The following is a 13,605-nucleotide window of genomic DNA, read 5'->3' as shown; positions in this document are numbered from 1 at the left end:
AGCTCTCCTCCACCGCGGTGGGGCTCTGGTCAATGGAGGCGGACACCTCGTACACCACGATGTTCTCCCGCCGGACGCGCGGCTTGCAGGCGATGCTCTGGATGCAGCCCATGGCGGCGGCGGCGAGGAGCAGCGTCAGGGCGGCGCGCATCGGGGTGTCGGGGAGGCGGCCGCCGGGGGGTCCCTGCCCCCGGTCCCTGTGATCTCGGCGCTCCTGCTCGGCGCGGGCGCGTCATTGGCGCGGCTGGCGGGCAACCCGGTGGCCCGGCATACCCGGGGCCGTCGCCCTTTACCCGCGGCTCGGCTCGGTCCGAGGCCTCGACCGGACGCTCAATGGGCGCGATAATGATAAGTAATATTAATACTAATCAATAATCAATGATGACAACAACAACAACGATACACCTGTCCGCGGAAGGCGGGACGGGAGGCGCCTACATCAGCAGTAACCCGCCGCTCCGCCGCCGCCCGGGACTCGCATCCTCTCCGCGGCGCCCGGCCGCTGTTCGGGCTGGAGACGGTGCTGATGCTGTGGCGAGCGGGGTGGCCAGATCTCGCGAGAAAAAGGACGCGCACTGCCTCTGCAATAAATAAACAAATAAGTCAATAAACGGAAACGTGCTGACATTTAAACCTACATTTACCTCGAAAACAACTACTTCAGACGCACGGAAAATGCGAAACTCATAAATATGGCCAAATAAACGTCTTTTGGCTGTAATTGGCGCGTTGCAGAAGCTGGGAACCTGCGCGCTGGAAAAAAAATAATTCGGCAAATATTATTGTTATTAGTATTTTTGTTTGCTCGTGGTACGTTTTTTTTTTGTTGTTGCTGTTGTTCAGACAGAACGACAAACGCTTAAGCGCGTAGATCAGGCGGACCTGGCAACGTGACCTGCGTAGCGACAGGGGCGGGGCCTGTGCGCTGGAACGTGGCGTCAGTGCTGGGCGTGCCGCTGGTGAGAGCGACACGCCCCCTGCGCGCTGATTGGCCGAACGCGTGTAGAGCGGAAGTGGTGTCTCTCCGGTCGCTCCTCGACTCGGCCGCAGTTTATGGTCGCCGGGTTCCTGCGTGCGCTGAGCGGAACGGCTGCCCGGCGGGCGAATCGCGTCTCCTTCGTTTCCATGAAGCCTCAGGTGGTGTTCGTGCTGGGCGGGCCGGGCGCGGGGAAGGGGACCCAGTGCGCCAGGATCGTGGAGGTGAGGCGGCTGCGCGGCGGGAGGACAGTGATGAATGGGAGGAGGGCAGCGGTCGAGTTAGGCCTTTCTATGAAACGTCTTTCTACGCGCCGGTTACTGGCAGCTTCAAGGTCGGGTCTTTGTTCCTCGCCGTGGACGCGTGGCGGCGGGTGTAACAGGATGTTTGTACGCGCCGCCCTCCTCCCGACCCACGTCACCTTCCATCATTCATAAGCAGACCGACCTGTTCCATTCCGGATATTCCTGACTGCCCACTAACCCCTTGCTGCGTGTTGCCATTTGTCAGGAGTGTGTGTGTGTGTGTGTGTGTGTGTGTGGTTTTTGAGTGAAGTTTGGGCCTGACCTTCTGCCCGCCTCTTGCAGAACTACAGCTACACCCACCTGTCCGCAGGGGACCTCCTGCGGCAGGAGCGCAGCCGGAAGGACTCCGAGTCCGGACAGCTGATCGACACGTACATCAAGGAGGGGAAGATCGTCCCTGTCGAGATCACCATCAACCTGCTCCGGAAGGTGGGAGGACTCGGTGGCAGGTCAAGGTCGAAGTTCACTCTGTTATCACTGTAGGGAAGTTCGTGCTTATCAGAGCGAGCACGGTTCGAGCGGTACAACACGCACTGACATGCGTCCTGTTTTGACTGCGCATAGTTAACTAATAGCTTTACAATTAAATAAACCAGAACAAGGAGAGTAAAATTAGTAAAGTAAAAAAAATCTATGAGAATTATATATTATTCAGTGAGTATTCTGCTAAAGTGTAAGAGTAACAGGCTACAGTGGACAATGGTGACCATTCAGATGGTCGGGATAGAAACTCCTCCCAGGAACTCTGGGGCAGCGGTGGCCTAGCGGTTATTAAGCGGCCCCGTAATTAGAAGGTTGCCGGTTCGAATCCAGATCCGCCAAGGTGCCACTGAGCAAAGCACCGTCCCACTGCTCATGCAGGGTGATGGTTAAATACAGAGGACACGTTTCACCGTGTCACCGTGTGCTGTGCTGCAGTGTCTCACAAGAGCCACAAGACCACGGCTTACGTTGGCTGACCCCCGTACGTTTATGAGATGATACTTAGACCGTCCCTCCCTCAACTATAATTACGCTCACTGCTCACTACTGTCCACTCTACTGTAGATGGGCCCATAGTCTGAATTATCATTTTATTTATTTGTATTTCATTCTCGTGTATACTTCTTTAAATCTTCGTATTTTACGCTCCTGCATCTTTCATATCTGACCGTGCGGCGACTCTAAACGAAGACGCTTCGTTCTTGTGTGTCGGTTTTGGTGATTTTGGTTGTAATATTTCAGGTAGCATCCAAAACCAACACAAATGAGCCCAATATAACGATGCAGAAATGAACTTGAATGCGATTCATTACGCTGCCGGGCTGTTTGTGCCGCTGTGGTTTATTGCTTTATTATTAATAATATAAAACAACGTCCAGGCCATGGAAGACACCATGCAGAAGGACGAGGACAAGTTCCGCTTCCTCATCGATGGTTTTCCCCGTAACCAAGACAACCTGCAGGGCTGGACCGCGGTCATGGAGGGCAAGGCCGACGTCCGCTTCGTCCTCTTCTTCGACTGCAGTAACCAGGTGAGGGCCGCGCAGGGACGGGACGGGGAGGACGATGGGGACGCCAGCTGACTCGGCGCTGCTGTTGGTGCCTGCAGGTCTGCATCGACCGGTGTCTGGAGCGCGGGAAGAGCAGCGGCCGCAGCGACGACAACCGGGAGAGCCTGGAGAAGAGGTAACTCGTCCCCGCCGGCCCGTGCCGCGTCTCAAAGAGCGCGCCTGACCGTCCCGCTGTCCGCAGGCTCCGGACGTACCTGCAGTCCACGCGGCCCATCATCGAGCTGTACGGCGAGCAGGGGAAGGTGCGCACCATCGACGCCTCGCGCACCGTCGACGAGGTGAGTGGCGGCGGGGACAGAGTGTCCTGGTCCACGTCTCATCAGCTCCATGCGTGTGTTGTGTGGGTGGTATTAGCCTAGCGGGTAACACACTCGCCTACAAACCAGAAGACCCGGGTTCAAACCCCACTTACTACCATCGTGTCCCTGAGCAGGACACTTAACCCTGAGTGTCTCCAGGGGGGGAACTGTCCCTGTAACTACTTACTATGAACCAAAAGACGCAGGTTCAAATCCCACTTACTACCATCGTGTCCCTGAGCAGGACACTGAACCCTGAGTGTCTCCAGGGGGGGACTGTCCCTGTAACTCTGGATAAGGGCGTGTGGTAAATGCTGTAAATGTAAATGTTGTGTGCGTTGCAGGTGTTTGCGGACGTGAGGACCATCTTGGACAAGGAGGGATGAGACCTGTCCAGCGTCTCTGCTGCCATTTGACTACGTGTCTCAGTCAAGTTTTTTTTTTTTTTTTTATCTTCTCGTTACATGAATTGTACAATTTAATTTCCTGCTTCTGAAACTCTAGCATTTATGATTAGGGGTCTGCTTTCCTACTAGAGAGAGAGTTTGTGGGTACGTGTGTTAGGAACGTCCCCTTTTTAAGTAAATCGATTCCCTCCGGCAGCCGCTGGGATTCGAATATAAACCCAGCGGCCATCGTCTCCGAAGACCGACCAAAGGAGGACATGCTCAGCTGCTCACCTCTACTCAGGATTCCCGGACGCAGCGTTCGGGGGCCACACCCGCCCGCGGGGGAGCTTTTACCAATGTGTTGCGTCTTGTACGGTGGAGGCGGGACCTGGGAAGGTGCACAGATAAATCTTTTCCATTTGTTTGTGCGGCCTTGATCAAGATGGGTTGATAAATGACGAGGGCGAGAAGGACCAGTGCGGTGATCAACTTGATTTTGTCTCGTTGTTTTTTTTATGTGTTAAAAGACGAATACAAGACACCCACTTTGTGTTTTGCTGTTTTTTGTTTCTCTAGATTTGCGGGTGTCGCAAGAATGTAGTCAAGGTTCTTACGGTCATTAAAAACCTGGAACGGCGTGGAATTTAAAAATGAGAATTTTCCATAATCGTATAACAAAGTACGTAGTCCCAGAGAACCGCTTTTCTACGTTTACCGCCTTTAAAACTAGCGCCGGTCTGGAGTATCTATGCTGGCTTTACACGCCGCTCGTCTCCTTTTAAACGTTGTGTAAATTACGCCCGACACGACCAGGTCCGAGCTCGGATTAAGTTGAGCTTGTCAGGGTTGCCAGAAGTTTAGTTTAACAATATTTTGGTAAATTTGACAGTTTTGTGGGGTTTTTTTTTGGTCAGAGTAGTGTAGAGTACAGTGTAGAGTAGAATAGAAGTAGAGAGTAGAGTACAGTGTAGAGTAGAGTAGAATAGAAGTAGAGAGTAGAATAGAGGAGTAGAGTGAGAGTAGAGTTGTAGAGTAAGAGGAGAGTAGAGGTAGAGAGGATAGTAGGTGTGAGTAGGGAGTTAGTAGCGTAGTGTAGAGTCGCCTAGAGTAGAAGAGTGTAGGATGAATAGAATGTGTGAGAGTCGGGAGTAGAGTGTAGAGAGGAGAGTAGAAGTGTAGAGTAGAGTGTAGAGTAGAATAGAAGTGTAGAGTAGAGTAGAATAGAAGTAGAGTGTAGAGAGGAGAGTAGAAGTAGTGTAGAGAGGAGATTAGAAGTTTCGAGTGAGTTCGAGTAGAATAGAGTAGAGAGTAGAGTAGAATAGAAGAGTAGAATAGAAGTAGAGTGTAGAGTAGAATAGATGTAGAGTAGGAGTAGAGTAATTGTTTCTTCATGCCCATTGTCTTGTAATAGCGCGTAAGAAGCGTGTGTATTAGAAGCTGTGTTGGGGCGAGATGAACTGAGAAACGAGCAGATACGTGATGTTCCGCGGTGGCGGTTTTATCTACGTTGCTGCTGAGAAACAACAATAATAATAATAAATAAAAATCTTACATGTTCTAGATGTAACAAAAATCCAAGTATTATTTCTGGGACAGAAATGGCAACGCCATCAACGGCAGGGATCGCCGCGGTGACAACAGCCAGGTGGGAGGAGCATCTGTTTAATAATTCGCAGCGTTTTCGGAATCTTCGTCCGACGCCACATTTGCAAGAAAAATATATTTACAGTCTTGTGTAACGTGACGTTCCAGGAAAAATGAGATTTAATGTACAGACGAGAGAACGTCGCACTGAGTGTCCAAAAAAAAACCCAAAACCTGCACCTACAACCAACATTCCTGTTCCTGGATCAGCTGTCCGTCACCGCGACACGCGCCAGCGTCCAGGAAGGACATGTGAGACGAAGCGAACCGCAGCCGGCCGGCCGTTTACTGGCTTGTGGGCGGGGCATCTTCTCCAGGCTGTGGGCGGGCCGCCCTCGTGCCGGTGGCGGCGCCGTGCTTCTGCCGCAGGTGCAGCCTCAGTTGGCTCTTGTGTCGGAAGTGGACGTCACACTGTTCACACTGACAACACAACACGATCGAAATAGTCACCGCGCTGCGGATGAAAGTCCTCCCGTATGAGGCTGGTAGTAGCCTAGCGGGTAACACACTCGTCTACGACCAGAAGACCCAGGTTCAAACCCCACTTCCTACCATCGTGTCCCTCAGCAGGACACTTAACCCTGAGTGTCCCCAGGGGGGGACTGTCCCTGTAACTCTGGATAAGGGCGTCTGGGAGTATCCTAGCAGATAACAAGAAGTCCCGGGTTCAAACCCCACTTCCTACCATTGTGTCCCTGAGCAAGACACTTAACCCTGAGTGTCTCCAGGGGGGGACTGTCCCTGTAACTACTGACTGTAAGTCGCTCTGGATAAGGACGTCTGGGAGTATCCTAGCAGGTAACAAGAAGACCCAGGTTCAAACCCCACTTCCTACCATCGTGTCCCTGAGCAAGACACTTAACCCTGAGTGTCCCCAGGGGGGGACTGTCCCTGTAACTCTGGATAAGGACGTCTGGGAGTATCCTAGCAGGTAACAAGAAGTCCCAGGTTCAAACCCCACTTCCTACCATCGTGTCCCTGAGCAGGACACTTAACCCTGAGTGTCCCCAGGGGGGGACTGTCCCTGTAACTCTGGATAAGGACGTCTGGGAGTATCCTAGCAGATAACAAGAAGACCCAGGTTCAAACTCCACTTACTACCATCGTGTCCCTCAGCAGGACACTTAACCCTGAGTGTCCCCAGCGGGGGACTGTCCCTGTCAGTACTCTGGGTGACGGCGTGTGGTAAATGTAAAGTGTAAATGGCTTACGTGGTACGGCTTCTCTCCGGTGTGGATGCGCATGTGACTCTTGAGCGTCTGCAGGTGGCGGAAGCGCGTGCCGCAGACGCCGCACGGATACGGCTTCTCGCCGGTGTGGATCAGCACGTGGGCGCGAAGATGAGCCACCTGGACAGAACAGTCGTTTCTACGTAGCCGAAATGGTGCGACGAGGGGCTGAGTAAATCCCCACAGTGCTGCGGGGGAGGCCTCGTACCTGGACGAAGCGCGTGCCGCACGTCTCGCAGCGGTACGGCTTCTCTCCCGAGTGGATGCGGCCGTGCGTCTTCAGGTTCGCCGGCCGGTTGAACTGCGCGCCGCACACGGTGCAGCGGTACGGCTTCTCGCCTGGCCGGGAGACGGGAGCAACAGAGAAGTCAGGCCGCGACCTTTCACCTCTCCTGTTAGGGCTCCTGTCGGACCTTCGCGAACATACACGGAATAACCGCTCCCTGCGACGATTAACGTATGAAATGCGGCCCGATCGAGCAGAAAAGGTGAGGAAACCGCGTTTGGGCCGCCACGATTCAAATTTCAATCATTGTATACTTAAGGCCACAACGTGACATCATGTCCACTTCCTTACTGGCCACGATGTAGAACTGATGCAGAAAATATATTTATTTTCCAACGGTGGAGAAAGCGCCATCCAGGCATCGTCCCCTCATCGTCCCTTCAGGGGACCCGCCAAGGTAGCGCCCCCACACGCTGCTGCCCACTGATGTTAAATACAGAGGACACGTGTCACCGCCACACCATGTGCTGCAGTGTACACCAATGACGGTCACTTACCTCCAATGTAAAATGCTACGTTTTGGAGGTTTTTCTGAGGTTTTTCGGAGGTTTTTTGGAGGTTTTTCGGAGGTTTCGCAGCAATTTCCAGGTCAACTCTGACGTAAAATGGAGGACGGAGGGATGAAAAGGAGAAATGAAGGTAGATGGAGGAGGCATGTGTGGAGTATTAACCGTACCGGCGTGGACAGCCTTGTGGGCGGCCAGGTTCCCCTTGAAGGCGAAGGCGGCGTCGCAGCGGTCGCAGCTGTACGGCGAGGGTCCATCGCGGGTCCCCCAGACACCGGACGGCGGCCCTGTGGGGGGAGAAGGGAGGCGGCGGCGTGACGCTGGTTTGCGGCGGGTCCCCGGCGGCCGGCCTACCGGCTGAACGGACTCACCGCGGCTCGGTGGCTGCTCTCTGGTCAGGTGACCCGGGGTCCGGTGACGCTCATCTGATGTCCTGTTGGGGGGGCGGGGCAGCGTTTTTTTAACCACGACCCACCACAAGCATGGACGTGGGAATAAAGAGTCCTCACCTGCTCTCCTTCTCACCGAGATCTCTCTCTGGGACGGCCCCCTTGCCGCCGTTCAGCACGATCAACTTGTACTTCTTCCAGTTCCGGACCTTCGTGTCCGGCCCGCCGGCGCTGCAGCCGCTGGACTCCGTGGGCGAGTTGGGCTGGCAGTCCGAGCGCAGCGGGCTGTGGGCTCCGCCGCCGTCCTCGTCCCTCTCGTCCAGCCTCCTCACCTCGCCGTTCCCCTGCCCCGTACAGGCCACGCCCGCAGAGGGCCGCCTCAGTCGCGTCTGCTGGACGGGTTTCGCCCGGGCGTCGGGAGGACAGGGACGCTTCTGCGATGCGGCGACGGGAACCTGCCAGGGCCGCGTGGTGGAGCTCGAGCCCACGGAGAGACGGGGGTACAGGCTGCTGGGGCTGCTGGGAGGATGAGCGCGGTGAGAGCCGCAGCTGCGGTGGTCAGGTGGAAGGGGCGGGTCTTCCGAGCAGAGCGGAGGGGCGCCAGGCAGAACTTCCTGACCTCTGAAGTTGGTGGAGAAGGAAAATGAAATCAACATCATGTACACCACGAGATCTCATCCACAGCTTAATCTCGTGATCTCACAAGATCTCACAAGATCTCATCCACAGCTTAATCTCGTGATCTCACAAGATCTCACAAGATCTCATCAACAGCTTGATCTTGTGATCTCATAAGATCTCATCCACAACTTGATCTCGTGATCTCACAAGATCTCATCCACAGCTTGATCTCGTGATCTCACAAGATCTCGCGAGATATCACAATATCTTATCCACAGCTTGATCTCGTGATCTCACGAGATCTCATCCACAGCTTGATCTCGTGATCTCACGAGATCTCATCCACAGCTTGATCTCGTGATCTCACAAGATCTCGTGAGATCTCACGATATCTCATCCACAGCTTGATCTTGTGATCTCATGAGATCTCACAAGATCTCATCCACAGCTTGATCTCGTGATCTCATAAGATCTCACGAGATCTCATCCACAGCTTTCCTGTGCGTCTCACCTGGACTTGAGGAACCGCCGGCAGGTGTCGACCACGTGGTCCATCTGGAGATAAATGGCCGTGTTGAGGATGGAGAAGATGTAGGTCTGTTTGAGGGCCAGGCAGGAAGTGTACATGAAGTCCAGGAGCACGGCGAAGCCGGCGGAGTCCACCTTCGGGTGGAGACTGATGGTGTCCAGGCCGCTCTTCTGAGAGTCCGTGAACGTGGAGTAAAACAGGCCACTAGAGATGACCGGGGGGAAGAGTTTATTTACCACCTTCACAATTCATCCAGATTTAACTCGTTAAACTCGTTAAATTGCATGATGGGATGTCGTTTATCCTTCTATGTCTACCAGTAGGGGTGCTAGTAGCCTAACGGGTAACACACTCGCCCATGAACCAGAAGACCCAGGTTCAAAACCCCACTTACTACCATCGTGTCCCTGAGCAGGACACTTAACCCTGAGTGTCTCCAGGGGGGGACTGTCCCTGTAACTACTTACTATGAACCAGAAGACCCAGGTTCAAACCCCACTTACTACCATCGTGTCCCTGAGCAGGACACTTAACCCTGAGTATCTCCAGGGGGGGACTGTCCCTGTAACTACTGACTGTAAGTCGCTCTGGATAAGGGCGTCTGGTAAATGCTGTAACACTGGCGTCGAAGAACCTTGTGACCTTCTCGGCTGCTGCAGTTCCCTCTAGATCCCGCCAGGGGGCGCCCCTGCCATGCCCGGTGTGTGGCGGCGCCTGCGCTCACCTGCAGGCCATGAGCACGGCCTTGTGCGCCCTGAACGGCCGGCCGCTCACCAGCACGGTCACGTCGGTCATGATGTCCCTGCTGCGCAGGCGGTCGAGGTTGAACAGGACGTCGCCTGCGTGGCGGGTGAACTGGATGCAGCCCTCCGCCGCACCGGCCATGCTGGCACACCTGTCCAAGATGTAGGACATGAAGGAAATATGCTCAGGACATGTCCTACATGTCTGCACGGAAGCCGCTGCCTTTAATCTCACCGGACATAGTGTCACCGCATAGTGACAATAAAAGGCATTCTGTTCTATTCACATTTCACGTTAACCGGGTTTAATGGAACTTTTCCAGTGCATGATGAATCCATAATTAATGGTGTAATTAAGCACCGCCCCTCCCCACCGTGACAGATACAAATCATCACGGGGAATAAAAATCTAAAACGCAACTGCATTCCAGCCCTTTTATAAGAGTGTTGGTTTTAAAAGCCTACACAGCGTGTACAGTTATCAGAAAGTAATTTTAAAAAAAAGATTTAAAATGACATAACAGCCTATACAGGGTGCAGAATGATCAGAAAGTAGTAAAAAGTCTTTTAATGTATTTCTGTCTTTTAAAACCACTTTTTACTACATATTTACAGCCTGGAGGGTATTTATAAAACTCACCTGTTGCGTTTCTTAGAAGTCGCTCCGTCAGTAATTCTCGGAAAGTCGGTTATGAGAACCTCGACAGTCTAATTCTCGGAATTTGGCCGTCGGACTGTACCATGTCTCCGGGCCGCGGGGGGGGGGGGGGGGACGGGCGCCTTCGTCGTTTTAATGTAACGCCGCGCTGGCCGGCCGCGTCGCGTTCGCCCCGGCGAGGCGCGTAGTGTCGACGCGGCGTCGCGTCCGCGGCGCGTCGGGAGGCTCCGGTGGTTCGAGGAGCCGCGGTTTGGGACCCCGCGCAGTGGACGCGCCCGGCCGGTGACGTTTCCCCCCCCCGACCCCGGCGCGGCGAGTCGTGCGCAGAGGGACGTTTCGAAAGGCCGTTTTAACGGGGAAAGCGGCCGGTGGAGGCAGGCGAGCTTCCCTCCGGACGGCGAAGGTCCCGCTGGGTAACGCACGACGACCTTGGGCTGTTTTCCGCAAGGTTCTCCATCCAAACGTCCTGGACGTTTTCTGGGAATCAAGTTCCACAATCAGCCAATGCAGCAGCCAGCCAGAAGGGGCCTTCCTCCCTGCATCTCGTTTCTCCATCACCTGCGTCCCCACCAATGCTGCCACCTTCCGAGCCCAATATTACATTAACGCCCGTATCCAGAGCGCCTTACAGTCAGTAGTTACAGGGACAGTCCCCCCCTGGAGACACTCAGGGTTAAGTGTCCTGCTCAGGGACATGATGGTAGTAAGTGGGGCTCGAACCCGGGACTCTGTGGTCTTACATTTACATTTCCAGCATTTACCAGACGTCCTTATCCAGAGCGACTTACAGTCAGTAGTTACAGGGACAGTCCCCCCCTGGAGACACTCAGGGTTAAGTGTCCTGCTCAGGGACATGATGGTAGTAAGTGGGGCTCGAACCCGGGACTCTGTGGTCTTACATTTACATTTCCAGCATTTACCAGACGTCCTTATCCAGAGCGACTTACAGTCAGTAGTTACAGGGACAGTCCCCCCCTGGAGACACTCATGGTTAAGTGTCCTGCTCAGGGACACGATGGTAGTAAGTGGGGTTTGAACCTGGGTCTTCTGGTTCACAGGCGAGTGTGTTACCCACTAGGCCACTACCAGCCTTATTGTCTGTGGCATGGCTACGGTCGTGCCGATAAATGTCCTTATACAGCAGCGTGGCCTTTAACCCAGTTCACCAAGGAGGTGGAAGGAGCCGACAAGCCAAAGGCCTGAAGGTCAAGCCTTGGCCAAGGCCGCTGGCCCCTCCTGACCGGCGGGCCGTGGTTAATGTTCACAGCCTTTCAGTAGTTGTCCCCCGGGCGGGACATGACCTCTGAAGCGGTCTCACTCCGTCCTCACAGGCCGTAACCGGGAAATCCGCTACATTTCGATCGTGCTTTGAGCTTGAAAGATAAGCCTCTCACCTTCGGTAGCGAACTGGTCCCGGCAGCAAAGTGAAGCGGCTGCAGATTGTCTCGGCCTTGTAGTGAATTTCGCGTTTCTGTGTCCAGTTTTAACTGCTTCTTTGGCCCATTTCTTCATCATCTCACACGTCTCCGTAGAACCACGTGGGACGGGGAGAAGAACTAGGCGGAACCCCGAACCGGAGGACACATTTAAAAACAAAGGTCCTGCTTTACAGAGCCAAAGTGCATTAGAAAAACCAGGTAGGACACAATATCAGATTTACGGATCATTAATCCAGGTCCGCAGATGGCATGAGATATCAGAATCACCACGCTGGTGCAGAACATCTGAACTGACGGTGCCACCGTGTTGGAACTCCAATGAGAGACGTTACAGACTTTTACTCAGAAACACTGACATCTCTCCTCTGCGATGAAGCTGGTCGTGTGACATTTTGACCATACAGCACGTAATAATATCGTCCCCTGTCACCTCCGCTTCAGAGCCTCCGCTCTCCGGCCACAACTTTAGGTCAGTAGAGCTCGTCTGCAGAGCGGCGCCTTGGTAGGGTTCGACAAGTGCAGCTTCGACCCGGCCTGACAAGTGCAGCTTTTTAAAAGCCTGCCTTGCTTTGCCTCCTCAGCATCCATAATTAAATATGTATTTCACATTTCATTAAAAAAATAACTTTTAATGTACAACATGCGAAACACCTTTACCAAACACTGAAACGCATTTACAAGCAACAAGTCGTACGGAAAGGAACAGTACAGGCCAACAGTCTGGACACCTTCTCATTCAACGTGTTTTCTTTATCTTCATGACCATTTACGTTGGTAGATTCTCACTGAAGGCATCAGAACTATGAATGAACACATGTGGAGTTCTGTACTTAACAAAAAGCAGAGACCTGACCTCCACAGTCACCGGACCTGAACCCAGTCCAGATGGTTTGGGGTGAGCTGGACCAACAAGTGCTAAACACCTCTGGGAACTCCTTCAAGACTGTTGGAGAAGCATTTCAGGTGACGACCTCTTGAAGCTCATCGAGAGAATGCCAAGAGTGTGTAAAGCAGGAATCAGAGCAAAGAAACTAGAATATAAAACATCTTTTCACTTATTTCACCTTTTTTTTGTTAAGTACAGATCTCCACATGTTCTAGTTTTTGTTCATAGTTTTGATGCCTTCAGTGAGAATCTACCAACGTAAATGGTCATGAAGATAAAGAAAACACTTTGAATGGGAAGGTGTCCAGACTTTTGGCCTGTACTGAATCTGAAAATAAAAGAAAACCGTAAACATCTGAAATGCTTTCAACGGTCCCTTTAATTCAAAACATGGTTCTCGAACCCTTCAATTCCGGACCAGGCAGTTCTCTGAAGGCTCCATCGTTTCAGTGGGTCCTCCTCTTCCTGGGGGACCCCTGTAAACCCCCTGTATAGACCAATTCATATCTGCTGGCACACATGGCATAAAAGAGTTTTGGGACTGAGAAGCAGCAGGGTCAGGTGTACGGGAGTCCCCGTTAAAATGTGGTGGACGTGATTGACGCAGTGGCGCTCGATTGGCGTATCTCTTGAGGAACATGTGGTGTCAGCAGCACGTCTGGGTTGCTAAAGATAGCTGAAGTCATTGCAGTTGTCACTTCCTAATTTCCACTCTTGAGCAACCGCGTGGCGGCACGTCCGCTGGCCGACTTTCATTTCGGATCCGTCCGGTCCACGGGGACACAAAGCTGCGCTCCCAAAAGGAGAAAGAATCTTCTGGTCCCCCGGCCAGTTCAGCAGCATTCCTCCAGGTGCAGGTACAGGCCACACCTTCAACCCCTGCTGAGAGGAGCGTAGGACGTGGATATTTACATTACGGCATTTACCAGACGCCCTCTCAGTAGTTACAGGGACAGTCCCCCCCTGGAGACACTCAGGGTTAAGTGTCCTGCTCAGGGACACGATGGTAGTAAGTGGGGTTTGAACCTGGTTGCGCCGGAGTCATTGTGCGCCTTGTGTGTGTAAAGAGCTTCCGAGTTGACACTCGCAGCCCGGAACGTTCCGTAACAGCAACGTTCCGTGAACGTTGCCTGAACGGCGGCCTGTAGACGAG

At 53.3% G+C, this 13,605-nt stretch overlaps 3 protein-coding genes across 4 annotated transcripts in view; 1 reads left to right on the top strand and 2 right to left on the bottom strand.

The window, feature by feature from the left end:
* The window catches only part of fam78ba (family with sequence similarity 78 member Ba), a 3,372-nt gene extending 2,837 nt beyond the window's left edge, over positions 1 to 535 (bottom strand). Inside the window, exon 1 of the mRNA XM_028977251.1 lies at positions 1 to 535. This exon is cut by the window's left edge and continues 151 nt beyond it. Coding sequence (XP_028833084.1) covers positions 1 to 151 — 151 coding nt within the window. The 5' untranslated portion in view covers positions 152 to 535.
* Positions 536 to 862: 327 nt separating this feature from the next.
* cmpk (cytidylate kinase) lies at positions 863 to 4,072 on the top strand. Its single transcript, XM_028977252.1, has 6 exons — positions 863 to 1,200; positions 1,564 to 1,710; positions 2,643 to 2,795; positions 2,873 to 2,949; positions 3,016 to 3,112; positions 3,478 to 4,072. Exons 1-6 carry the CDS (start codon positions 1,054 to 1,056, stop codon positions 3,517 to 3,519), a joined length of 663 nt encoding a protein of 220 aa, XP_028833085.1. The 5' UTR covers positions 863 to 1,053; the 3' UTR covers positions 3,520 to 4,072.
* Positions 4,073 to 4,841: 769 nt separating this feature from the next.
* On the bottom strand, positions 4,842 to 10,380 carry bcl6ab (BCL6A transcription repressor b). Of its 2 annotated transcripts, none has more exons than XM_028977250.1 (9): positions 10,110 to 10,380; positions 9,501 to 9,621; positions 8,709 to 8,930; positions 7,697 to 8,197; positions 7,559 to 7,620; positions 7,358 to 7,474; positions 6,604 to 6,734; positions 6,378 to 6,515; positions 4,842 to 5,586 (listed from the first exon to the last, which is right to left on the bottom strand). In XM_028977250.1, exons 3-9 carry the CDS (start codon positions 8,822 to 8,824, stop codon positions 5,452 to 5,454), a joined length of 1,200 nt encoding a protein of 399 aa, XP_028833083.1. In that variant the 5' UTR covers positions 8,825 to 8,930; positions 9,501 to 9,621; positions 10,110 to 10,380; the 3' UTR covers positions 4,842 to 5,451. The 2 variants fall into 2 exon arrangements, with proteins under 2 accessions (XP_028833083.1, XP_028833082.1); XM_028977249.1 differs by having other exon boundaries at positions 4,845 to 5,586; positions 9,451 to 9,621; positions 10,110 to 10,374.
* Positions 10,381 to 13,605: the final 3,225 nt, after the last annotated feature.

The sequence above is a fragment of the Denticeps clupeoides genome, chromosome 4 (genome assembly GCF_900700375.1).
Source record: "Denticeps clupeoides chromosome 4, fDenClu1.1, whole genome shotgun sequence".
Classification (NCBI taxonomy): domain Eukaryota; kingdom Metazoa; phylum Chordata; class Actinopteri; order Clupeiformes; family Denticipitidae; genus Denticeps; species Denticeps clupeoides.
Note: the sequence above shows the minus strand (reverse complement) of the source record. Positions and strands in the feature narration are given on the sequence as shown.

What these genes read in the sequence shown, in the direction of transcription:
- bcl6ab (XM_028977249.1), bottom strand. Translation starts at nt 9,611, where the DNA reads ATGGCCGGTGCGGCGGAGGGCTGCATCCAGTTCACCCGCCACGCAGGC. An exon ending in GCGGCACGCGCTTCGTCCAG is followed by an intron (nt 6,516 to 6,603) that starts GTACGAGGCCTC and finishes TGTTCTGTCCAG; the next exon opens with GTGGCTCATCTTCGCGCCCA. An exon ending in CCGGAGAGAAGCCGTACCAC is followed by an intron (nt 5,587 to 6,377) that starts GTAAGCCATTTA and finishes TTGTGTTGTCAG; the next exon opens with TGTGAACAGTGTGACGTCCA.
- cmpk (XM_028977252.1), top strand. Translation starts at nt 1,054, where the DNA reads ATGGTCGCCGGGTTCCTGCGTGCGCTGAGCGGAACGGCTGCCCGGCGG. An exon ending in CGGGAGAGCCTGGAGAAGAG is followed by an intron (nt 2,950 to 3,015) that starts GTAACTCGTCCC and finishes CGCTGTCCGCAG; the next exon opens with GCTCCGGACGTACCTGCAGT. An exon ending in CCTCGCGCACCGTCGACGAG is followed by an intron (nt 3,113 to 3,477) that starts GTGAGTGGCGGC and finishes TGTGCGTTGCAG; the next exon opens with GTGTTTGCGGACGTGAGGAC.